Source organism: Stigmatopora nigra, unplaced genomic scaffold (genome assembly GCF_051989575.1).
Source record: "Stigmatopora nigra isolate UIUO_SnigA unplaced genomic scaffold, RoL_Snig_1.1 HiC_scaffold_25, whole genome shotgun sequence".
In the NCBI taxonomy this organism is placed as follows: domain Eukaryota; kingdom Metazoa; phylum Chordata; class Actinopteri; order Syngnathiformes; family Syngnathidae; genus Stigmatopora; species Stigmatopora nigra.
Genome location: NW_027551604.1, coordinates 3,653,411 through 3,679,115, shown reverse-complemented (window position 1 = coordinate 3,679,115; position 25,705 = coordinate 3,653,411). Strand labels below are relative to the sequence as shown.

General features: G+C 41.6%; 6 protein-coding genes across 9 annotated transcripts; 3 read left to right on the top strand and 3 right to left on the bottom strand.

Moving 5' to 3' along the window:
* The first annotated feature begins 240 nt into the window (after positions 1–240).
* opn8b (opsin 8, group member b) lies at positions 241–5,626 on the top strand. Its single transcript, XM_077711254.1, has 4 exons — positions 241–397; positions 3,086–3,379; positions 4,082–4,410; positions 4,554–5,626. Exons 1-4 carry the CDS (start codon positions 301–303, stop codon positions 4,866–4,868), a joined length of 1,035 nt encoding a protein of 344 aa, XP_077567380.1. The 5' UTR covers positions 241–300; the 3' UTR covers positions 4,869–5,626.
* Positions 5,627–5,922: 296 nt separating this feature from the next.
* mmut (methylmalonyl CoA mutase) lies at positions 5,923–10,892 on the bottom strand. 2 transcript variants are annotated; one of them, XM_077711252.1, is made up of 13 exons: positions 10,753–10,892; positions 9,788–10,199; positions 9,334–9,701; positions 9,099–9,256; positions 8,015–8,186; positions 7,706–7,954; positions 7,515–7,626; positions 7,322–7,437; positions 7,121–7,236; positions 6,914–7,045; positions 6,499–6,646; positions 6,241–6,408; positions 5,923–6,159 (listed from the first exon to the last, which is right to left on the bottom strand). In XM_077711252.1, the coding sequence occupies exons 2-13, from the start codon at positions 10,164–10,166 to the stop codon at positions 6,031–6,033; spliced, it is 2,247 nt and encodes a 748-aa protein (XP_077567378.1). In that variant the 5' UTR covers positions 10,167–10,199; positions 10,753–10,892; the 3' UTR covers positions 5,923–6,030. The 2 variants fall into 2 exon arrangements, with proteins under 2 accessions (XP_077567378.1, XP_077567379.1); XM_077711253.1 differs by lacking the exon at positions 10,753–10,892 and adding an exon at positions 10,536–10,745.
* A 171-nt stretch (positions 10,893–11,063) lies between these two features.
* Positions 11,064–17,460, bottom strand: fkbp1b (FKBP prolyl isomerase 1B). Its single transcript, XM_077711100.1, has 4 exons — positions 17,217–17,460; positions 15,963–16,010; positions 12,046–12,158; positions 11,064–11,619 (listed from the first exon to the last, which is right to left on the bottom strand). The coding sequence occupies exons 1-4, from the start codon at positions 17,251–17,253 to the stop codon at positions 11,491–11,493; spliced, it is 327 nt and encodes a 108-aa protein (XP_077567226.1). The 5' UTR covers positions 17,254–17,460; the 3' UTR covers positions 11,064–11,490.
* wdcp (WD repeat and coiled coil containing) lies at positions 17,307–21,242 on the top strand. 2 transcript variants are annotated; one of them, XM_077711083.1, is made up of 4 exons: positions 17,307–17,764; positions 18,181–20,236; positions 20,553–20,673; positions 21,001–21,242. In XM_077711083.1, exons 2-4 carry the CDS (start codon positions 18,428–18,430, stop codon positions 21,195–21,197), a joined length of 2,127 nt encoding a protein of 708 aa, XP_077567209.1. In that variant the 5' UTR covers positions 17,307–17,764; positions 18,181–18,427; the 3' UTR covers positions 21,198–21,242. The 2 variants fall into 2 exon arrangements, with proteins under 2 accessions (XP_077567209.1, XP_077567210.1); XM_077711084.1 differs by lacking the exon at positions 17,307–17,764 and adding an exon at positions 17,791–17,873.
* On the bottom strand, positions 20,520–25,609 carry irak1bp1 (interleukin-1 receptor-associated kinase 1 binding protein 1). Of its 2 annotated transcripts, XR_013325036.1 has the most exons (7): positions 25,249–25,609; positions 25,061–25,142; positions 24,861–24,991; positions 24,411–24,727; positions 23,007–23,212; positions 22,405–22,542; positions 20,520–20,655 (listed from the first exon to the last, which is right to left on the bottom strand). XR_013325036.1 is itself a non-coding variant. In XM_077711098.1 (5 exons), exons 1-4 carry the CDS (start codon positions 25,581–25,583, stop codon positions 24,430–24,432), a joined length of 846 nt encoding a protein of 281 aa, XP_077567224.1. In that variant the 5' UTR covers positions 25,584–25,609; the 3' UTR covers positions 22,731–23,212; positions 24,411–24,429. The 2 variants fall into 2 exon arrangements, 1 of the variants encoding a protein (XP_077567224.1); XM_077711098.1 differs by lacking the exons at positions 20,520–20,655; positions 22,405–22,542 and having other exon boundaries at positions 22,731–23,212.
* LOC144192071 (uncharacterized) lies at positions 21,363–24,351 on the top strand. Its single transcript, XM_077711099.1, has 7 exons — positions 21,363–21,557; positions 22,068–22,198; positions 22,371–22,457; positions 22,541–22,629; positions 23,074–23,234; positions 23,481–23,594; positions 23,675–24,351. Exons 2-7 carry the CDS (start codon positions 22,074–22,076, stop codon positions 23,780–23,782), a joined length of 684 nt encoding a protein of 227 aa, XP_077567225.1. The 5' UTR covers positions 21,363–21,557; positions 22,068–22,073; the 3' UTR covers positions 23,783–24,351.
* Positions 25,610–25,705: the final 96 nt, after the last annotated feature.

Sequence of the window (25,705 nt, the reverse complement as noted above, 5' to 3'; positions counted from 1 at the left end):
AGAAAATAGTATTACAATATAGTGGTGTAAAGTACCTCATTATAAAGTATTTTTTTCCATATGAATCATCACGTTACAAAACAGCTTTTAATATAGAGTGAGCAAGAAGATGAGATCATCTCTTGAGTCTTCTTATAAAAACTTTTAGTTATATGAGCAGTCCAATTGAGTGACGTCATTGATTTGATTGTCTCCATGACAACACACGCTGTGTTCAGGCTAAAGGAGGATCACCAGTAGGACAGATGGATGTGACAGCATCAGGGAGCAAACGCTCATCTTTCTCCTTCTACCGCTAAAATGGATTCTTCCCCACAACCTCCCGTGGATGACCATTACCGATCTACACTTCCACCAACCATGGATATCGGTGCTGGAATCTACCTGCTGCTGATAAGTAAATTCATTTTATTTCAGCTTTGGTGCTTTTCATTTTGGGGCTGATGATTTCTAACACTTGGAAGGAAAAAACCTTTTTTTGTGGCTTATTGGCCTTTTTAAACTCACTCGGACTTAATTAAAAAACCAATTTATGCCTTTTTTTGTAGCGTTGACTATGAAGAAGTAAACAGGAGAGAGAAACTTCAGCTCTTTTTTTGATTATTGATTACAAATGTATATTAAACTTCCTCAGGTATCGATAGAATAATGAAAACTTTGTGAATGTCATACATAAGCAAGCACGTATACATGATACAGAGCAGTTGAGTAAAAGGGGACAATCGAAAGGGGTCTGGTGCATATTATGGACTGTCATATAAGGCTGATGTAATGATCGTATCTGTTCAAAACGCACTCATTGGATTACATCAAAATCTATATAAGGGTGGGACTTCTTTAATGTAATTGAGATAAATGGCCATTATTGTTGCACAGTTCATTTCTCACACTGTGGGAAGAGTATGTGCAAATATTAACCAGACAAGCGCAATGTCATTTATATACATAGAATGAATGTATTTTGGGGGGTTAAATGCCATGTTCGAAAAACAGGCAAATTGATGCCAAGGCTGGGAAGAATAATTAAAAGAGGGGGTTACATAAAAAGCAATTTTCAAAAATGACTGCAAAATATCCACTAATCGGCAATACAATTTTGGAGCTGCGTTAAAATCCTGGACGGCAAGCATCTGACACTTGGCCTACACATTGCAATTATAGTATAGTGAAAAGTTGTAATCGGCATCCTCAATATTTGGACAGAGCCTCCGGTGATATTACATAATACCGATACATTTTATTTAAGTGCCTTTTGAAATACAATTCAATGCCAAAGAAACATTTACTTACCAAAAGCTATTGCCAATGACATTACTATACTCATCACTTACTTTTGTAAAGAAAAGATGTCTACGGAATTATGGATTGACTGTTATATTTATTGATCATGTACAGTTTGGCACACATCACATTTGTTTTGCCTCACTGAAGGTGACTTGTGGCTCCATTTTAGTGACTAACGCAAACATAGGCCTTGCTGCTTTGTGCAAGGAGGCATTTAAAACCGGGGGTTGTTAATTTGGTTGACAGCAGGCAGGTACATTTAATAGGGGGATGTGGTCCCTTGCGCAACCAATGACAGCAGCCCCTACAATCCCTTTAAATATCACATCTTAATTAGAGTTAAAAGATGCGAGTTCTCTCATTAATTCCATGAGACAGAATGTACTTTTAAAGCTTAACGTCCCACTTCTGACACCAATACCATTACAAGAGTATAAGTTATACTGGAGAACATTTTTCTTCCATAAATTGGGATTTGAGGGAATAAGGACTGACTGGGATGACGAGTTTGATGGATTAAAGGCATCTTGGAGGCTGAGGAAGATTGGAAGGGAAAGCGCAAATTGCAATTTTGAAAAAGTAGCTTGGATAAGAATCCCTGCAGAGTACCTCAATGACTGTCTACCTTAAAAGAATGTCAATGGGAAACCCAGTAGGACAAAATTACTCTGAGAGTGTGGAGTCTATTAATCTATATTCATGTGGTGTATCGCAACAGGAAACCATTTTTATATCTGATTCTTGGTTAAATATAAAAAGGGCCCATGTAGCTATGAGGATTAGAGGGGTGGACTAAACCATTAGAACATTATTAGTCAAATATATGATATATTATCAATACCCTATATGCTAATCTTATTTTTTTATACTGTGTGACAATTAAAATGTCAACGATGGACAACATTGATTGAATGAAACTGAATAGCATATATTATCATTGTTTTGATACAATTTAGTAGTTTAAAAAGGGCTTGAAGACACAAAATAAATGAAATCATTAAATAACTAAAAAAAGTGGGGGAAATTAGACCTGATATTACATACAAGAATTTGACAGTATGACCCAGAACAACTTTTTAGACTTTTAAACACTTATTGAATTTGTTAGGGGTAGTCTATAGATATAGTACGTGTATAGGTATATGTATATACATAGTATGTAAAGGTACATAATAACAAGTGATGCACTTACCAAGTTATTGACCTTGATTCATGTTTGAAAGAGACCTGGGCCATGCAATGGATTATATATTTTGTAGATGCTACTTCTGGTTCTCGCGCGAGTTGTTGGATCGAAGAAAAAAGCTATCCTTGAGTCTTTTTGGGCCAATTTTGAATGAGCTTTCACTCTCACATTTGTTTCAAGGATGTAGGAGTTGTCCTTGTATTGACTTTTTGCTATGCAGAGGCGCAACAGTACTATATAAATTACAAACATTTACCAACTTTGCACAGCCTGAATTTATGGCCAGCCAATCGCAGGGCACAAAACCTGGACTTGTACCCAGGACCCCAGAGCTGTGAGACCGACGCTCCGAACACGCACCCCCACGCCCCCCACACGCCCCCCCAAAACACGCACCGAACCCCCCTCCCCCGCGCGCTCAATTGGGCCGCACTTTTTTGTTTTTGTCATTTAACCTTCCACTATTTTACTGCTGATCAATCATCAATGTAAACACGATTCAAAGTATAGGTTGAATACTAACTACCATCAAGTGTATAACACGCACATTTAAGCCGTTATCAAATGAGAAAGTACACAAATCTGACTTACCCCAAATTCTGTGTTGAATCTCAGCCTTGTTCTCCGTTGCGGGAAACCTCCTGGTTTTGGTGATGGCCTTCAATCGATCATCTCGTATGAAGCCCCCCGAGCTTCTGAGCGTCAATCTGGCGGTGACGGATCTTGGTGCAGCGGTCACCATGTACCCGTTGGCCGTGGCCTCAGCCTGGAGCCATCGCTTCCTCGGAGGGGACGCCGCATGTCTCTACTATGGACTGGCCGGCTTTTTCTTCGGCGTGGCCAGCATCATGAACCTTACACTTTTGGCCATCGTGCGATTTGTGGTCTCTTTGGATCTGCAATCGCCCAGTAAGTAGCATATTACGCAAACTTTATGCGATCTTGATATTATTAGGAATAAGTTGCGATGTCCTCGTGTTCAGATTACAAACAAATTGGAGTCAATGGCTGTCAATGCGCACCTGCGCACAATAGATTGCTGTCAGACAGCTTTCCAAGCGGAAACTTTTTTTTTCCTTCTGGAAGGCGTCAAAATTCCCCCTTCAAAACAAAACTCAATGTTGTTAAATAATATTGCATCATATTCAGTGTAGTAATTTTAACAATTGTTTGGAATGATGGCTAAAAATTGTTTCAATTCATTTGGTAATAAAAACTTTTTAGAGGAACACCACATGTTCCCTTTTCACTTGATGATAATCTAATCATAGCATAGATCTTTTAATGCATGAAATATGCTTTTGTATCTTTGTCTTCACTGACACAAATGTAAAAAAGAAAATAAAAGCCTTCCAGACCATTCTAACTTTGTTCAGGGCACTTAAAATTGTAGCATATGTGCTCTCAAGCCACATGCGGCATCATCTTTTGTTTATACTGTGGCCTCTTATTTTTATTCTGTCTCAAAACACACTCAAATTCATCAAGGCCCATTAAAAGTACTTTTGGCAGAATGGATTTCTCTTAGGATGATTCTGAGGTCAGGTTTAGCTCTCCATATTATGATGTAACAGGACATAATTAATTCTTATGGATGTGATTACTATTCAGACAACAAAGTGAGCTGGCGTCAGGTGAAGATTCTATGTTCATGGTCCTGGCTATACGCTCTCTTCTGGGCTCTCCTGCCTGTCCTGGGTTGGGGTCGCTACGGTCCGGAGCCTTTTGGCCTATCCTGCTCCTTGGCATGGGGTCGCCTCCGACGCCAGGATTCCTCCTTCGTGGTGGCCATGTTCTCCTTCAACTTGGCTCTGCCGGCCGCCGTCATCATATGCTGCTACTTCAGCATCGCTGTCAAACTCTACTTGGCCTACAAGAAGTCACGGGTACACGGGCGGCGTGTGCCCAATGTGCTCAAGATGCACCGCAGGTTGCTTCTGGTCAGTATCTAAGAGAATTTGAAGCATAAAGTCGACAATAATTCACAAAGTGAAACGGGAGGCCGTCACTTTGACACCTGTACCCTTAGGTCTTCCTATTCTGACCAGAATGTTGACCTTTACACCCACTTTGTGTGCTTTAGATGGCGGTACTGATCAGTATGAGCTTCATCATATGCTGGTCCCCATATAGCATGGTGAGCATGTGGTCTGCTTTGGGGCCAGGAGACCCTGTCCCACCTCAACTCAGCCTTCTGCCCTGCATCTTTGCCAAAAGTTCCACAGTCTGCAATCCTGTCATCTACTACATTTTCAGCCAGAGCTTCAAAAGCGAAGTCAAGCGGCTAGTGGGGTTTGGGCCCAGATTAAAGCCATGTTGTGGCGGCGAGAACGCCGGAGGGGACGAGCCAAGGTCTCCATCAGGGTCCAAGGGAGCGACAGCGACCACGCTGGTGTGAAAAGAAATGAAGAACTAGACAATCACTGGGGTATGCATTGTTGTTTTGGCGGAGGCTTGGAGACCAAAACTTGAGTGAAGTGGATAATGGCGAACAAATTCCTGTCGGTAACTGACCTTTGCACACTTGTTGACTCAATGCAAAGAAAAAAAAAGGGACATCTGTGTTCAAATGTGAGTCCATGACGTCAATGAAATATTTTCCTCCAATATTTTTGGCATCACGGACGTAGTTGAACTCAGATACAAACAAGCAAGTATAAAGTATATTAAAAGAACAACTCACCATTATGCTTAATGTTGTGATTGACAGTCATGTGTGTGTGTGTTCTTCTGTATTTCCCAAGGAAATGACTTCAAACAATTATTTGTTCATTACAAATATATCCTTGTTCATATACAACTGCCAATGATGAATCCTGAAAGGAAAAAAAAATGCTCTTCCAACAGATGAAAATATTAATAGATGTTGTCTGGTCAAATTTTTTAAGTATTACTTTTTGGATGTTTAATTGAAAATATGTATACATTGAAGTTGAACTATTGCGACAAATGTTTGTTTACATAAGGAGAAAATTTGAAAGGTATTCTTTAAAATTTTATTTTTGTATTTAGTTAATTTTATTTAACTGTATTCATATGTAAAGCTTTGCAGTTCAAAGATTGAAGAAAATATCGATGGTATTTCTTTTATCATTTCTGACTTTCTTTGTAAAAAATGAAAATACTATTAAAAATGTCCTTGAAACCTCTTCTACATTCCAGTTTAAATTAGTAAAGTTTAACATTCATGAATTACAAAATCCTTTTCTTTATTATTTGATAAGAACTTTGCAGTCCACTTGCAAATGTCAAAATGAGATTGTGTATTTTAAATCACTATTTGAGGCATATCTACAAATATAAGTAATTAGAAACAAATTAACCTATACTATTTTAAATTCAATAAATCAACATTACATGGGCTCCTCACAATTGTAAAGAGTTCCAGTTTGTACACTACTTAACTTTGTGTAGAATTGAATTCAAAACAATATATAAAAAATACAAATATCAAAGTTTGAATGATTGATTATTTTAAATGCTCGGTAAGGCGAATGACAAATCATTATGCTTCTAATCATGATCACCACTTAAAAATAACAAACAGCAAGTTTTCTTCTTTACATGGCCTGTCTAATGTTCTCCAGACTCTTGTGGATGTTGTCCACCACATCCACAGCGGCCTGGGGGATCCTGGTACCTGGCCCGAAGATGGCACTCACGCCACTCTTGTACAGGAATTCATAGTCCTGTGCACCAAAAGTCAACCCACACCCAATGTCAATGTTTACTTTAAAACAAACAATTTAAAAAGATGGGGTTTTTTTTACCTGTGGCGGAATGACGCCCCCACAAATGACCAAAATGTCAGGTCGGCCCATCTTGCGGAGTTCCTTGACCAGTTCGGGCACCAAAGTTTTGTGGCCGGCGGCCAGCGTACTGACCCCCACGCAATGCACGTCGGCATCCACCGCTTGCTGTGCCACCTCCATGGGCGTCTATTAATTGATTACATATTATATGTAATATTTTCAAATCATGACTATCATTGTGCTCACAATATAAAAATATTTGGAGATTTTCCCAACCTGAAACAGCGGCCCGATATCCACATCGAAGCCCAGGTCGGCGAACCCAGTAGCGATGACTTTGGCTCCTCGGTCATGGCCATCTTGACCCATTTTGGCCACAAGGAGGCGAGGGTTTCGACCTTCATGGTTCTTAAATTCAGCCACTCTGCATTAAATATTTCGGGGATGCAAAAAAATGTTAAGAAGAATATAAATGTGCTTAAAGACGAATTATTACGTGTGTTTTGCGTGCATTCAAGTGTTAAAGTAGTCGAAACATGTACTAATTTGAGATTACTGGTTACAGTATATGTTAAACCAACCTCCAATGGTCACAAAAGGCGTAACTATACCTATTCCCAGCTTAATTTTGCTAAAGAACGCCCCAAATAAACAACAAGTTGCTGTATTATCTTCTTAGTAGTTTTCGTACCTATTGAGGGCCGAGGCGATCTCTTGGTGGTCGCCGTATTCACTGCGGTATGCTCCGCTTACCATGCGGCTGCTGGCCTTGTGCTCGCCAAACACTTTCTTCATGGCGTCTGTGATTTCACCTACAGAACATCTGCCCTCAACAAGAAAAGAAAAATATTTTTTCTAGTACTTCAACTTATTTCCTTCAGCCCAAAGTACAACAAACCTGGCACGCGCCGCCTCCACAGCCAAACCCAGCAAGTTTCCCTCTTTGGTGCGTGCACACTCCTCAATAGCAGCGAGGCACTTAAGGGCAACGTCTGCATCGCGACTCTCCCGCACCTGCCAAAAAAACACGTCATGAATTTGAAAGAACTAATGATGAACAAAAGAGTAATCAAATTAGGCGTCCTTGTTTGTGTCTTACCTTCTTCAACTTGTCGATCTGTTTCTGTCTTACTAAGGTGTTGTCAATAGCCAGCACCTCCACCGTTTCCTCCTTCTCTAATCGATACTTGTTCACCCCGACAATGACCTCCGAGCCTAGAAAAAAAAGCTAGCCAAATCAATGACGTTCCTGAAGAGTGAAACATTGAAAACACAAGGTTGCGTTGGCATACGTGAGTCGATGCGGGCCTGCCTCCGCGCCGCGCATTCCTCGATGCGCAACTTCGGGATGCCCTCGGCCACCGCCCGGGCCATGCCGCCCATCTCCTCAATCTCTCGGATAAACTGCAAATACGTTTTTAAATCAACAACCAGATTCCTGATTGTCCAAATTGAATGGAGTCAATAGGCTTTTCCCACAAACCTTCAAGGCCGTGTTGTGAAGATCGTCTGTGAGGGATTCCATCATGTGCGAGCCTCCCCATGGGTCGGCCACTTTGGGGATCCCAGACTCTTCCTGGATGATGATCTGTGTATTCCGGGCGATGCGGGCGCTCTTGACTGTGGGCAGTCCCAAGGCTTCGTCAAACGAGTTGGTGTGGAGCGACTGCGTGCCTCCGAACACGGCCGCCATGGCTTCGATCACCGTGCGAACCACGTTGTTGTACGGGTCCTGATAACAAATGGTTTGGGTATATTTGTCCTAGAAAGGTGGGTGTTGTGAGTTACTTACTTGCTCTGTGAGAGACCAACCGGACGTTTGGCAGTGAGTGCGTAGGAGGAGGGATTTGGTGTTTTGTGGCTGGAACATTTCCTGTAGTAACGTGGACCATAACTTTCTGGCTGCTCGCAGTTTGGCAATCTCCATGTAGAAGTTCATGCCGATACCCCAAAAAAACGATAATCTGCATAAAGGATTAATAGACATACATATTTTTTTCACATTATGGCGTAAATAGCTTATCATATAAAATACATATCTCCTGTTTACCCTTTGTGTTTAGAGCCACTTCAATACACCATGAATTGGTCGCCAGTCGATCAATTGTATCATACATTTTGACACTAACCATTTGTTCTCTCACATTTATATCAAAGGAAAATCCTTAGTAAGTCTACATTGTATTTTTTTTTAAAGACAGTGAAATGATTTATTTCAGTTGAATTTCACAAATCTAAAACAACAATTAAGGAGAGTTATTCTTTTATGAAAAACAAACAACCCCTATTTGATTAAACTTATAGAAGAATACGCACATGAATGCCTTACAAAAATTAATTGTGCCTTAATGGGAAAATGTTCAATGTCACTCGAGTTGATCTAAAAAGTATTGCAGACAAAGGTGTCTATTGTAGCTGTCGTTTTTTCAGGCATTGTGAGAGAAATGTCTCAGGTCACCTGGTCTATCAAAAGTAGATAATGGCTCTTCTATTCAGGTGCGTGAATGACTGACATGCATGAATAGACTGCGCCCGCAGGAGCTTCGGGATGGTTTCACCCACCTGCGACATGCCGTTATTGCAGTTATTGAATAGTGATGGCGAATGGGAAAAGATGTTGTAGCGTGAAAGTCATTTCAAATGGAAGAATTTGCCCTTGAGTGAACTTTCGACTTGAATACAACAATGCACTCCAAAAACAAGCCTTTCATTTTATCTTTGTGGGGAAGTTTAACCCATCCACCCACCAACATACTCAATCATTACAACATGACAACACTACATTTTAGTGTCATCAGTTAATGAATGTAAATGTCTAAATTTCCCTTGCCCAATACATAGTATATTAGAAACATTTCTGGTTGTTTCATCATTACCTTGGCGCAAACTCGTCGATTGTCAAGCCGGCTTTGAGTCCTGTACGACAGTATTCCAGCCCATTGGCGATGGTGTATGCCACTTCCAAGATGGCGTCAGCACCCGCCTCCTGAAGATGGTACCCGCTGATGGAGATGGAGTTGAACTTGGGCATGTGCTAGAAACACATTGAAGCATTAGCGTCAAGAACAGGGCAGTTAACACAAATTAATTTTAAGTTTTTTCTTTTTATACCTGGGAGGTGTACGCAAAGATGTCAGCAATGGCATGCATGGAAGGTTCCGGTGGGAATATATATGTATTCCGCACCATAAACTCTTTCAAAATGTCGTTCTGGATGGTACCGGTGAGCTTGGCCTTGGAGACGCCTTGCTCCTCGCCCGTCACGATGAACATGGCCAGCACGGGGATGACAGCCCCATTCATGGTCATGGACACGGACATCTTCTCCAACGGGATGCCATCAAACAGCATTTTCATGTCCTCCACCGTGTCGATGGCCACGCCGGCCATGCCCACGTCGCCATGCACTCGCGGGTTGTCCGAGTCATAGCCGCGGTGGGTGGGGAGGTCAAAGGCCACAGACAAGCCCTGCTGTCCGGCTGTGATGGGTTCAAAAATAATCAACATATTAGTTAGCATTATGTAATACATAATATGTAATTTACAGTTACAATGTCTGCCTTACCTTTAATGTTATCTCTGTAGAACTTGTTACTCTCCTCCACAGTACTGAAACCAGCATACTGCCTGATGGTCCAGGGTCTGCTGGTGTACATGGTGGGATAAGGCCCCCTAGTGTAGGGAAAAACTCCCGGTATCTCATCCGCGATGGCAGCCGAGTCCGCCTTGGTGTAGACGGGCTTGATGTCAATGCCCTCAGGCGTGTGCCACATCAGATCCTCAGGGTTCTTTCCCTTCAGTTGCTTCTTGGCCAGGATGGTCCATTGAGGATGAAGCTCCACCTTATCCCGGGAGGAGGTGGAAGTGTGGATCCCGCAAGTGCAGACGGGCGCTCGAACCAGGAGCCGGGCGGTGGCCACACATGCTCTATGTGCCATCAGCATGCTTCCTCTGGGCCTCACACAAGCATGAACGAACTGGTGAAAGTAATACAGACATGAATTAATAACACACAATATCAGAAAGGATTTTTTTGTGAAAGAAGGTACAGTCATTTAGTTTCTCAAAAGGTCTTTGAAGGTGATGTGACCCATTATAGCATGTCTTTTGTTTACAAATAAATATGTACATGTTATTAATAGTCGTTTTTGACAATGGATTTTCTATACTGTCCCAGGATGCTGTCAACAACGGGAAAATGACATGACAACACGTCAATGCATAAAAACGACTGAATTGATCATCTTGTTAGCATTGCACGCTAAAAACAAGAAAGTAACTTTCAAACAAAGGGAATTGAAACGATAACATACGTGGTAACGATCGCGTTTGTTATTTGATCCTAAACATGTCCATCTGCAGCAAATTGAGACAATGTCAGATTTATGTTAGTAATATAGAAAGTTAAGCTTGGGATGCAACAGCAACAATGTGCGTCTTAGCTGACAGTGGCAAAGGGATTTTGTTGACATATTCTCAACAAAATAGAGCAACCACTCGTGCGATCGAGTTTACTGCGACAATACTGACCTTGTTTCTTTTGGTCTTTAAAGGTTGATAAAAGGCGTGTGTGCGTCCATCCAATGTACTTTCATAACAACCTCCATCATCCAATTGGAAGAGAGTTCATACACTGAACTATAATACCGGAAAAAAATGGTGAGTGACTTCCTCTCTGGCTGCCATATTGGTACAGTGAACTTAAGACCATTCTCTTAAGGTTGTGCACAAAATTACCATGTTTAAGGTTATAACATTGCAAATATTTCTGTACTTTAAATTTAATGTTTAAATTAAATCAGTTGATCTCAAAAATCATAATAATGAAACACCGGATACAATTAAGTTGCCATGCCATTTTTATTGATCAACAAATGATAAGCAGCAACAGTTCAGTACATCATCAGATTGGGGCAATTAGAGAAAAGACGTGCAGTAAATGCTTCTTTTTTTAAATTGGATGAGGTTGGGAATTAGCAAATACATGGCTAAGTTTTGGGGAGCATTCAGCAGGAGATACCCTGATTAAAGTGGCAATGCAGTTATCTCAGTAGTGTGTATTATGGAAGGATTATGTATATATAGAAAATTCCAAAGTCATGATGGAAGGAGTTTTGCAATGTGCTTATGCTCTGTTGCTAACACTGTAAGGCAGTGAGTGTTTAGATTGCAGTATGGTATGAAATTTAAATAATAAGTGGAACAATAGTGTAACCAGGGTTGGATTGGGGGGTTTAGCACATCAACCAGGTCCCTGCACAATTAATTTCACTCCAGTTTGAGTAGCTCCACATCAAAAACCAGCGTAGCGTTAGAAGGGATAACGCCCGGGTGACCCGTGAGACCATATGCAACGTCAGGCGTGCAAGTGAGCTTCACCCTCTGGCCCAGACTCATCTGAGGACACACAAATGCAACATAATTCAGCAATGGTTCAGTTCATTTCATGTAAATAACACTAATTCCCAATTAAATATAATGTTACTTCCATTAATTTTAAACAGGTTTGGGTTTCCCATACTAAAATTTGTCTCCCTCTCATGTACAGCAGAGGGAGCCAAGGTACTGTCTACAAATTAAACTCAAGTTACAATCTTAAATGCAAGGAAATCTTGAATAATGTTAATATTGAAGAAGGTGGAGCTATTTTTGAGAATTGAGCTCCCCAATTGGAGTCAATGCAAAAGAATGCAGTTCATTTATTAATTTCATCAAAATGTTCCCTATAAAGTCACATAAAGGCAGTCCACACATCCATCTAGTGTAGTAGCAGGTACTACTACAGTGACATGTATACAAAGAATGTAATATTTTTTTCCTGACCTGAGCCACGCCTTCTTCCCAGCCCTTGATCACCTCGTTGCGTCCAATTTTAAATTTGAAGGGCTTGTTTCTGTCTCGGGACGAGTCAAATTTCTTGCCATTCTGCAGCATACCTGTCAAAAAGAAGGGAAAAGGTCACTTTATTGGCGACATTTGGAAACAAGGACTTTTTTCCATCATATTATCCCAGGAAATGATGGGAGGGGGGTGGACTCTTATCGGGATCTTGGGTCTGTTTCAATTCTCCCAAATGCACAAAGACGGAATGTGAATCAGGAAGCAGTGGCCTGGTTTATTGGATTATTTTTAAAGTTAACAACTAGGCCATTTCTTGTCAGCGTGTCGAGGGAGAAAGATAAGAAATGGAGGAACCCAGAAAGAGAAATATAGCTTAAACTGAGTTTTTTACTAAAGAAAATAAAAAAAATAACTTAAACCACTATAATCAGGACATATTTTTATCTATCTCATAGTAAAAAAGATGTTATTTCATGAATGAAGTGCTACAAGTTTATTTCATATTTTAGTTCATCATATTCAGTCATGTCAAACTGTATTTCAATTGAAATGATTAGCCATTGCTCCCAGATGCAACCCTCCTCCAGTAACAATTTAATTTAATTGAATTTATGTCAGTCTGTGTACTCAACAAGGGTGAATAAGCTGAGGCTTAAAGACGTTGCGTCAACATCACAATTTAACGCCATAAACCGCCTCGCCTCTCCGCTTTCAGCGGCTGTCTAAATTTAGCAGCTTTTGCCATTTCTAGGAATAACGCAAGGGTCGCCAATCTAAGCTGGACCGCCGGGATAGGTTCCAAACAAGGAAGTCATGAAGTACAAGCTGATGGAGAGTCAGCACATGCTATGGCAAGTCCTACTATAGAATGATTAATCCATCAAATCAATTTAAGAAACAGCAATGGTAACAAAGTTCAGCAATGGAGGTAAAGGCTTAACAAAAGCGGCATTTTTTTGCTAAAATCCCCAGAAACCCTCCCACCCCATTTGGAATTAGACTGCAGCAGATGTCGTAAATCCTGCAAGTGCGACAGACGCAATGTTGGTGTCTGGCACGTTTTTTTTTTTAAGCCCAAAGGCAGTTTTCTAACATTAAGAGGTGTGGAAAAAAATCTTGACTGATCTTGCAGTTTAGTTTATTAAACAGAGATGCCTTACCTTGACTGACATCTCTATTAAATATTTTTTTAGGTATTGTAGCTTGCACAATTTGGTTGAGGAAAATTCTAACAGGTGTTGTGTGTTGAAATTCCAATTTTATTTTTACCAATGACAGGCAGGTCTGGAATCTGGAATCCAACAACATGAATGGGGTATCATCCCCTTAAATGTCTGTTAAACAGTGTCACTCAAAACTCATTATTAATAACAATAATTGCTCTTGTTATTGATGAGTACATAGGTGGCGTTTACGACTCTTAACAGAAATCTGTTTGGCTGTGTCGGCACAAAAACAGAGGGCAAAAAAAAAAAAAAAAGCTTAAGAGCGAACAGAGGCGGGGTTATTTTTACTCCGCCATATCCTGTCTCGCCCCCCATCCCCCCTCAGTCTAGAGGAGGTATCAGCGTGACACCCCCCCTATCCCGCACTAAAAAAGAGGGTGGAAGAGAAAAGCTGCATGTCAGGCTTTATGTCTGAGCCCGCACTGCAGTGATTATGTCTACAAGAATGTAGCTTTAGGTGACTGGCGGGGACTGCATAAAACACGGGTGGGAAAACTGCAGTCTATGGGTAGTGTAACGCTAAACATTGGAGCCAGTCATGAAAAAGGGACTCTATTAAGCCCTTAACGTGACATACAATATGGCTTAGCTCAGCATTTGTTTTATCAGCTTATGGAGATGAACAGTTCTTTGTTATGATCGTCACACATTGCCAATAACAAGCTATGACCGGCCACACCCTAAATTGAAATATCAAAATTTGGCCCATCTGTCTAGCCGACCCAGTTCAATTTTATAAGCTATTGGTTGTATTCCTGACAACGGGAAATTGGCAAACCTGCTTGAAAAACATCAACATCCAACCAGATTGGTGCACCATCTGTGTATTTGGTAGGTTTTTGACTGAGTTTTCACCATGTTGTCATGAAAAAGCATGACAGATATTATTATGGGAATCACATCCACATGTAGGCATGACATCATTGCAACCTCTTGGCTTGTTGCTTACAAAGATAGCCTTTTTGTCATTTGATCTTTATTTATCTTGGTCAAGAATACTCTTGCGATGCTGTAGTCTCATAAAAAAAAGTGTAACCACCTAGACTTGGGCTTACAAATTTGGGGACAGAACATGCAGAGGAATAAAATAATTTACAAAATTAAAGGTTGAAGGTGAACTTAAATATAAAAGGGATTTTGAACTAGAATTGTGAGTGTGCTAACACATTCTGTTTTTAACTAATGAGCCTTGTGTCGAAAAATTGGGTACTGTAACCCCCTCAACTGAGTAAATATTTTAGATATCTGCTTAAACAGAGTACATTGGATTTATTATTGAATGCCAGCCTTCTGAATACTAATAACAGGTTAACAGGTCCACTCTATTACTGAAACCTCCATGTGCACGCGTGAGCGGTTTTCCCTAAAAAAATTCCTCCCTCCCCATGTTTGGGAATGTCTGCCTCCCGCCTGAGTCACGGGAGGGTCAGCTGCACGCCATGTAAGCGAGCGTCTGTGCGTGTCTGTGTGGCTAAGACCCCAAAGGGAAGACCACAAACAACCGTGGCCAGTGTCTCCAATGCACTTGGGATCAAGTGAGGACATTGGAATGTGACGGTTGCTTCCGATTGAAACAAAACAGCCACATACTAAGCAATCAGTTTCTTATCTTTGATTCTATTTGGCCAACGGAAAGCCTTGGAGTGCCTGGCGTCCTAATTCTATGGCTAACCGCTATCACCAGACTTCTTTCTCATGGGATCTTGGTTTTAATCTTTGCTCTTATAAAACACTAAGTGGACCAGTCTTTGACCCAAAGAGGGAAACATGGGCGCTTACACGTAACAACCGTTTCATGTTATTTGGCCGGCAGTCAAACTTTCACTGCATTGCTACACCCACACGCACAAGTACACACTGGGCAAAGTCATCGAACCTATGCACGCAAGCAATGGTGACAATAACATATTTTTGCCAGATGTTGTTACCTATTTGGTTTTTGAGGCTAAATTGATTCAGAATTGAGCATTTTGAAAGTCAAATAATCAAATTATACCAACTAGTTTATCAATTTTTTGCCTGGTTGATCTGAAGCCTGCAACATGATGAGTCAAAATGTGCGGAGTGAGAAAATGCAGGGGATGCATATCATGCACATCAGTGAGGGACATGCAGCCAACAGGAAATTGGACATGGGGGTGCTAATACCTTGTACCTACATTGTAACACAGATGAGTAATGTCAACTTTCTTGCTCAGGTTAGATAATATCAGGCGAGTGGCTCATAACGCAGCCACGTGTTTATGATGAGTCCTGGGCAATGTTTTTATAGCCGCATCATAAACCTGCTGATCCGCAGACGGGGCTGATACCATACGAGCTGTGCTTTTTGTTTTGTTTACTTTCTGTCTGACCTACTTGTCTGCGCCAAAGGCATGCGCTAACCCAAATGTGGTACCCCCTTGTCGCAGTGGTGCAGCTCACAAAAATTGGCCTTGTCCTAACAAAAGAACCTCTACTGCACACAGTATTGAAATGCTCACATTCAGAGATTTGGATATCAATATTGATCTTCAATACAGTAATACTATTAAACAAAATATGCTTCATTGAAGATTGAATGAAGCATGAGATAACATGGAATGAGAAAAAACAATGTGAGACAACATAAGAGGACAACATTAAGGACAAAGGACAATACAAGAGCATTAACAAAAAGCATAACTCACTCACCTATGTAATGAACCACACATGTCTGACCCTTCTTGGGAAATGTGCTTCCTATAGGGAAACAAAAAAAAAAGTTATATAACAATGTTCCTTTCACTGATGAAATTGCAGGTCTAACTTTAATACCTGTAAAATGAGCAAGGAAATGGTTTCTTTGACATTAAAGTTTTACAATGGAATACCTGTAATATGAGCAAGGAAATGGTGTCTTTGACGTTTAAGTTTGACTATTTTTCAAGCAAAACTGATGTTTGGTCGATTTTTTTTCTTTGTCTTTGATTTGAATTTGTTGACCATAAATATAAGACTCCCGAGATATGTTCTTTATCCTCTAAGAAGAGCAATGTCGAATGCATCTATGTATAAATGATGGTATTAAGGTATTTTTCCTATTGCACTTTGTTTTATTGGAATTCATTGCAGGACTGTGCAGACTTACCCATGATTAGAAATACCTGCTTAGCAGATTACCAAAAAGTAACATGGAAGCCTGTTGGTTGGTTAGGTATTGTGATCTTTTGGTATTTAACTCTATGCATACCTTTTATTAGTTTGTAGAGCTTTTGTAACTGTCAAATAATGTCTGTGGCGTCATTTATTTTCCTGCTGTGAGTGATCTCATTATTTTTCAGTTAAACATTGAAGACTTTTGTCAAAACAAGCGTGTTGCCCTGCCATCCCGTTTCCTGCTTGGATGCACCTTCTGAAATCACTATGATGTAATAGCAATGTGTTAACATCTTCACAATGTATTATTTAATGTATCATAAATGAGTTTGTCAATCGGGCAATGCTAATGTGATGTGGAAAGGGCTACATACCTCCATCAGGTGACTAAGGAAAACACAGCAGCCCAATTTCAATTGAAATTAAACAAAAAATGCATTAATTTTATATTAATTTAAGCCTCAAGTGAGTGAGAGAGCTGAACCAATAATTTTCATATTTTAACGACATACACTTTGAGCACACACATTGCAATTTGAAAATGTAAATAATATAAAGGAATAAATATTAAAGTCTTGATGCAGTAAAAGGAAGCAAATCACAGACATTATAATAATCATAATCATGGTCAACATGTGCAAGACAAATTGAAAATCTAGTAATACAACAAGGATCTGAGTTAAATCAAGTATCATACCTACAATAAAAACATATATTACACATCTATGAATACAGAAACATGACTATGACCATGTTAGTGTCATGTCCAAGCGTTTGCAAACTCACAACCCCCCTCAGGGATCAACTCACCATCACCGGGAGAGATTGTCTCGACTTCCACACCCATGTTTCTGCAATAAGTCTTCAAGTTTTAACCGTGGAACATAAGTCCTTCTTAGGCTATGTTTTCCTCGTATGACCGCTAACCTTACAGATCGGTGTCCGCCTAAGGACAGCATACAGTCGTCACCCGACTGCCGCCGAGAGCCTCCCACCGAGATATGAGTAGAGAACAAGCGGATTTTTCAATGTCTACTGGTTGCGGACTGTCACAAGATGGCGACGCCACACTGCGGCGATGCGGAGTATTTACTAAGCAAATGGGTAGTTGCGCGTTCTGATTACGCTTCTTTTGTGGCCGAATACCAGGCGCAGTGAGTACTGCGTGTCCCATTGTGTGTTAAAATTGAGATCCGCTAGCAAACGTCCCACCTGAATAGAAAAATATGTTGGAAATCAGCCCGATTTGTTGCTGAACTACGCTTCCCATGATGTGTTTCTTGTGATGCAGTCTGAGAATCCTTTCCGGGTTGAGACTTGTAAACAGTGCCATCGGAGACCATGATGCTCACCATGCCGTGAGTACTTCACTAAGTTAAAATTTACAAAGATCGTGTAGTTTAGACAATGTTAGCGTAACCTGTGTGTGTGTTCACATTCACTAAATATGACGCTAGATCAGAGTATGTAAGTTCCAAAATCCAATACACAACCCATCTTTTTATGAGCATGGTAGTAGTTTTTAAAGTTACTGAAATCTAGGATTTCTCATCTAGAAACAAGAGAGAAAATATCTTTTATTTTTGTGTGCATAATCAAAATTTGACTGATGTTCAAAAAGGTTTTGCATTATTAGATTGTTATTGTGGAATATTATTTTCCCTAATGTAGCAAATATTACTGGTTATAAACCCTGCACAGATCTATTCTAAATGTTCCCTGCATTTTAACTTTCCTTTGGAATGTTCATTCTCATTTTTTTTCCCCTTAACAGATGCAAAATAGCTCCTCCCTTACACGTGATTAAGTGAGTAACGTCAGTGGCCTCGGGTCCTGAAAGGTCGCGAGTGTCGTGTGGAGGTCGTTGCGCTTTAATCGGCTATCAGGGCTCGACCCAACTCAGTCGAGCGGATTAAGGTGCCTACTTGGAAAGAAACCCATAGAGACTCCTTCGCCGCTTCTTATCTGAAGGACGAAGAGCTCGCGTCAGCTCCGATTTGTCGTGCCGCTTTCTTGCCGGGATGGACCTGGGCAAGGCCAAGCTGTTGCGGAGCGGCATCAACACCCTGCACCAGGCAATCCACCCCATCCACGGCGTTGCCTGGACCGACGGCAAACAGGTGTGCCTAACAACACTCTACTTTCAACGCGGTGAGGCAAAGTTTGGCGACACCAACGTCATCGGTCAGTTCGAGCATGTTTTGGGTCTCTTCTGGGGCCCGCTGTGTTGCCCCGACTCGCCCGCCCTACTGGCCGTGCAGCATAAGAAGCATGTTAGCGTATGGCAGCTGCAGCTCAGTACATTGGAACAGAACAAGCTGCTCTGCACGCAGACCTGCGAGATGAGTGAGCCCTTCCCATTGCTCGCCCAAGGTTGCGTCTGGCACCCTAAAATGGACATTCTGGCCCTCTTGACTAAGCGGGATGCATCAGTGCTATTTTCAGTACGAGTGGACAACAGGAGGACCAAGGCGGATATTAAGGGTAGTGGTTTGATCCACTGTGCGTGTTGGACTAAAGACGGCACCCGCTTGGTGGTGGCTATCGGTACCGCGCTCCACTCCTACATCTGGAATGACATCCAAAAAAACCTGATGGCCTGCTCCTTCTGTCCCATTTTTGACATTGGGGGCTACATCTGCGCCATAGAGGCAACAGGGGACTCGCAGGTTGCTGTGGCAACCGAGCTGCCATTGGAAAAGCTGTGCGGGTTGAACGCCAGCATGGTTTTTGATATGGAACCCTCACGGGACCAGACACCGGAAAATGACCTTTCCCCAGATTCCAGACGGCTATCGTTCGACCTTTCCGAGAGGTGCCATACACCCACCTCGGGCCCTCTGGATCTCACCCACCTCCTGGCCAAGCATCGGCGGTCCGACCCCAGCCCGCTTATCCACCTGCGACGCAAGGACGCCGTAACCGGCTCCGGTCAAGACGCCTCGCATCTGGTGCTGATCACCTACGAGCGCAAGGTGGTCACCACCCGCAAAGTGAGCATCCCAGGCATCCTTGTGCCGGATTTGGTGGCTTTTGATCCACGCGCTTCCACCGTGGCAGTGGCCTCCAACACCTGCAACATGATGCTAGTGTACCGAATCACTACTTCGGCCATGCCTAACATCCAGCAGATTTCGCTACAGGCCGGCGACAGGCCCAAGGGAGTGTGCTTCCTCAGCGACAAGGTGCTGCTGATGATGGTCGGCCGGCAGAAGTCTACCGACCCTGCCTTCCTTCCATCTTCCAACACGGAAAAGTACACTCTACGCCTGATGACCAAGGAGTTGGACGGAGAGGGTGCCCCCTCCCTTCTAAACGCAGAGCCTACTTCGAATATGACAAGGATTAGGAGGCACTCAGACCACCTTCCCAAGGAAGACAAGGAACGAGTGGGGATAAAGGACTTGGTTCTTCCCGGTTCGGGAGTAGTCCCCCGCTCACCCAGGAGCAGACGGAATCTCGTGGAAGAGGTGAGAAGTGCCGAGCCTACTCCCGAGCCCAGCTGTGCGGATTTTTCCTCCTCGGAAAGAACCCCCTCAGTCGCCGCTGAGAATTTGGACCTGGGCCGTATGACTAGCCTGATGGCAGGCGGATCGGTCAGTAGGGATTCCAGCCGGGCCGGATCCCCTCGCCCAGAGACCCTGCTCAGCGGGTCTTCCAGGGAAAAGGGCCTGGAGCATCTCATCTTCAACATGGAGCGATTGTTCAGTCGCTTTGCCGATGTGCAGCATTGTCTGGGAGAGATCCGGGACTATACTCAAAACGGCAAGAAGATTCCGAGCTCTTACCCGGCCGCCTCTGAGCCCCCTTATCTCAACATCACATGCCAGGTACCTTATAGGTAGCACCTATACTTCACATTATTATTATAGGCCACAACTTGCATTCAGATGCTCACAAAAAGACCACCTAATTCCTCACATTCAACTAAGTCCCACCCCCTAGTCATATGCACGCCATTCTTTGTGACTGAACTTGGAATGAATTAAACTCAGTCAATACAGAACTTTAAAATGCACCAACATCTTAAAACAATTGCTATGAATGAAGTCATTTCCAACATATACACAAAGAACTATCATTAATGTAATAATGCAAGAGTGGACTGTTTAGTTGTGTGGCACTTACATGTTCTTCAACCCGCAGAAGCAGCTGTCTGAGAATGTCTTCATTGACGAGCGTCGTCCTGTACTGTTGTGCGATGGCAAGCTGTGTCTGCGGGTGGTGCTGGAGCTTTTCAACCTCACCGCTGTGGAGATGCAGCATGGTATGCAATAAGTATTATTGACTATGTCAAACCTCCAGTCATTTTTGTTAAATTTATAGTGTATTCAAATTTGACTGAATTTATTCATTCATCAAAAAACTATTTAGTGTCACATCCACACAACTGGGCCATCTGATTTTAAAAATGTTGATCAACCTTGTTATAAACATTGTTTTTCCCCTCATGCGTTTGAGTTATAATTGGATGTGATTAGCAGTCCGGGACGGATTAGAAGCTTTTAAACAGAAGCAGCTTAGTTCATTGGCATGTAACAACAGGCTAAAACCACAATGCAAACTTGCTGTCTATTGGGTTTGTTGTTTTCAGGTCCCCTGTGGATTGTACTGGTGGCCGACGCTGACGGCTTCGTACCCCTGACCTTCAAGTCCAGAGACGAGCTCACCATACGCAACGGAAAGCGCAAGTCTACTTTGCGCACCCCTGGAAGCCCAGAGACCTCTTGCCCACCCAGTCCGGTCCCCTGCAACAACCTCAACACTACCACAACTGAGGGTTCTACGTAGTTTTTGGGGTCTGACCAATTTGTCAATAAAGTACTAGTAGCAACACTTTGTTTAACTTGTCTGAATGATGAATGAGTACACTCAACATGGCAGTGATATTGACGTAAGAAAATGCATGCTTAGTGTTCCGTTTGGGTTTGATTGCGTCATTTTCTTCCCCTCCTCCTTTTCAACTCTGACGTGGCTTTTTGACAGACGAGTAGTCACATGTACGACCGTGGGTCATCGCCATTGGTTAAAACTTTCAATGTGCTTTGGCTTTTTGTCCTGCCCACTTGTGGCATGTCAACAGACAGGTGCCTAAATGCGGAGGAATCGTGTAAACAGCAAAAGAATAAGACGATTTGAAGTCAAAATCAGGTGAGAAAACAAAATTCACCCACTTAAATGATCAAGGGCAATCGGTCAGGAGCAAGTGGGCAAATCAAGTGATTCTCAAAACTTTGGTTACATCAAGAAAAACAAACAAACCAAAACAGAAATTAGGTTAAACTATTTTTGGAATAATATTACTATATGTTATCATAATTCCATGTTAATATATATATGTAATTCATGTTATTATAGCCAATACAGTACTCAAATGATTAAAAGTGCAGGACTTAAAAAAGTAAATCTTTGGTGTAAGGGTTAAAATTGTTATTAACAAACAATTTAATTTGATGTGAATTAAATATATATTTGTAATCAATCTATTTTCACCCATTTCTGTCAATAAAATTGAAGATATGAGGAAAAAATTAATAAATACACAACCTCCAATTCATTCAAACTAAGAGGGCCGGCAATTTATACTGCAAGGGGCTGATTGGACGTGTATCACTGTCAATGGCAGCCATTAAGAAATGTTTTCATGTGTTTTCCTTCCAGTACAAGATGCCGCAAGTGACCTTGACCACAGTTATGCAGCTCGTACTGCTGGTATCGGCCTTGCCTGCCCAATACTTAATTTTGGAATGGAGCGGCAGTACTGTAACACAGCGCTTCCACTCAATGGCAAAGTATGGACCAAAAAACTCCCATAAATGCAATAGATTTCTTGACTTGTTTTTCAACAGGAGGGTAAAATTGTGGGGGGAAAAAACAACATTTGTACAATAGCACCACAGTTAAAAGTAACAATGAAACCCTGGAATTCTGCCCCTTTTAAGTGTTGTGGTGTTGACATTTAAGGTTGGTTCATGTGTGGAAAGATTGGAGTTCTTACCTGAATGTTTCTGTATGGAGCAAGTGGATCAACATGCTGCTTTCCGAAGTGTGGTGAGTACTCCAAGAACATCTCCAATTCTTTAAAACGTGCATCTCAAAAGGCATCTCAAGTCATTATCATGTCGTTTGTGAAGGTCTGTGTTCAATATGGAAGAAGATGATGGAGCCCAGTTGGTCGATATAAAAGCCATGATGATCGACAATGATCAGGGATTCTTTGGAGGTTTGCACCTTTATAATGGCACCCTCCAACATTTTTTTTTGTTTAGTTAAGGACCCTTCTGCCATTTAGAAAATGTTCTAAAAATCAAATTGAACTATAAATTAGCTTTGGCAATTTCCTTGTTTAATGGTGGCAGCAAGCTCACAGCAAATTATTTACAAATCAAATTAATCTGCAGTGATTTGATCCATAAAGATAATCTCATCAGATTACAAAGTAAAAATCAAGGTATCACAGTCGGTCATTGGGATGATGTTGACATCAGTTGTATGGATGCCAAGTAGTACAAATACTTATATTTGACTGCCTAATAAGATTTTATCAGTTAAATCCGCAATGTAGATGATGGAATCCACAATTCCATGTTTTATACTTACCAGTATTAGCATTGGAGGTGATCCGATACACTGTGCGAATTAAAATGTCTGTTTTCTGTCATGACAGCGTCTAAGGTGGCACGTCGTCCACGACCGCCGTACGTCTTCCTGCGGGTGGGCGAAGTGGTGATGGAGCGTAGGAGCCACCAGGTGGGCGTGGTAATGAGCTGGGATACAGAGCTGAGGGCTCCATCCAAGTGGGTAGACTGGATCAACAGTAAATCAGAGGTTAGTCAGCATGATTACACAAAATACAAATAAAAATATAAATAACCCATAGCTTGAGGGGACATCTCTACAGGTTTTTTAAGGTTTAAAAATAGCTTAATGTTTTTATTTGCTATTTAGTTTGCTGGATTTAGTTTTGGCTGAAAGGCCAACAAGGGTAAGAAACATGTGGTTAGATACACGATGTTTATGATAATGATGTGTATTGACATTACTTATGATGTCTTATTTTTGGATAATTTTAAGGATATTGCAGCAAAGACTCCTCATTACAAAGTTTACTTTGGTGGAGCAGCGGCTAACCATATAGTGGTGGCCTACCTACCCCAGACTCAACTCAAACGCCTCACTGGAACCAGAGTAAGAGTGCAAAAATCACAATACAAGTCCAGATACAAAATATGTAACACGTAGTGATATTTATTGTTTTGTGTCTTCAGCCGAAAATTGCCAGTTTGGATAATTTCTTCAGTCATTTTGACGGCGACCGCTTTGTGCCGAGACAGTGGCTCAGAGAGATTTTCCCAGAGGACATCGATGATGGTTAATGATGACAATTGTAAAAAAGAACCGGACATGAGTCTGATCCACCATTGAAACTGCAGCCATTTTGTCATCATTGTAAATACGATGTAACCTTGAAATAGGAACTTTGGGGGAATCTGTTACATGAGTAGCATTTCTAAAGGGTTTTAGAATTAGTGTTTGACAGAATATTTTTAACATTGATCATGATTTTTTTTCAAGCAACACATTTAAATCAACTTACATTGTGCAATAATTTTTGTGGCCTTCTTAAGTGTCCAAATGACTTGACCACTGTTCATATTAAAATGTTTTAAATGTTTAACCTGCATTATGGTCATGGAAAGAAATAGAATTAATTAATAATTGGGAGTTGTACCATATTAGGGTTTACATTGATATTGCAAGTTCCACTGTACTTCAAAGCAAAAAAGAGATTAGTAGTTTCTACTTAGAATCCCACTTAGAATCCTGATTATGCTTACAATATCACAAAATGTTTTTACACTGTGACAATGCATATACATGCACAGCTTTGAATGTATGATTATGATTGTATGGCTTGAATTAAATAACAACATGAAGACCTTTATGGCAGAAAAATGAGTACTAGAACTATTGAATTACTTAGGAAAATGTGTCAAACCTCACCTGTTAACTAGAAGATCTTTTAGGAGAATTTCTTCTTATTTCCATCACGCATTCGGAAGTAGACGGACACCCGCGAGGAGGCGGTGATGCTGGGTATAAAAGGAAGGCGACCAGCCTGGGTGGAGGCAACATCTTGACCCAGTCTTTTTCTGCCGTCCTCATCCTCATCGTCATCATCATCATCTTTGTGGCTCTTCCACTCCCGTGTCTCCTCCTCTCGAACCAGGGTGGGCACACCTAGGCTTTGCCCCAGCAATTGGCTGATTCTGCTGGCCTTCTGGTGGGCATTTTCCACAGCTGAGACACACACGCTTTGCCTACACACATAAAAAATTAACTCATTACACTGGCATGGGAACAGTGGGTGTTAAAAAAATGTGTTGCTTTTTAGTTTATTTTGCCATTTAAGGTTAGGTAACCACAAAATCAACGGACACAAGGTGTGTTTACCTGAGGTTGTTGAGACATTCGGCACTGTGGAAAAATTTAGGCTGTCCCACCAGAACACTTGTGTCCAATTTTTCCAAAAGGAGACTAGTTGCTTGCTCCATCTTGTCAAAGTCAGAGAAAGTGACAGTCACCTGGAAAAATAGATCTCCAGTTTAGGCCATTTTCTATATTATGCAGTTCAACGGATTGGGATTATATACCTCTGCATTCATATGATAACATAATTCACTCCGGTGAAGAAACTTTCTTACGGTGAGGTCATCTTCCCGGACTCCATGTTGTCTAGTCATAAAGGAATATGAGATGTTACTTATTCTATGATCATTTCAGTGAAAGAGTGCAATTACCCATCAATAATATTTCTCGACTTTTATCTTTAACCTATTACCTGACGGTTTGTAAAATGTATTCCAGCCGTCGTGACACGCTGGTGGTGGCCTCATTGACAGTCCCCTTGCTGTTTCCCAAACGAAGCTGCACAGATGCCCTGTCTGCCGGGGAGCTAACCTCCGCTGTCCCGGTCACCTGGAGCTCACGCACCAGGCTCCCGGCTGGGTTTTGTCCATTCCCAACCCGCGTCTGAACAATACCATGATCAGGTTCATCCACACCAGTGGGCCTGACAGAAGGAATAGGTTGCGCTCCACCGGGAAATAACTGGTACCGGTTGTTCATCGCTGTCGCTGGATTGCTACTAGTACCATGGCTATACCCATTGCACATTTGTACCACAAGACGGCGGTAATGCTCCCAAATTACACTTGTCAAACACATTAACCTGTTCTGTAGCACGAAAACAAATAAAACGAAGAAGAGCGAAGCAATATGTCCTGATACAAAGGGGA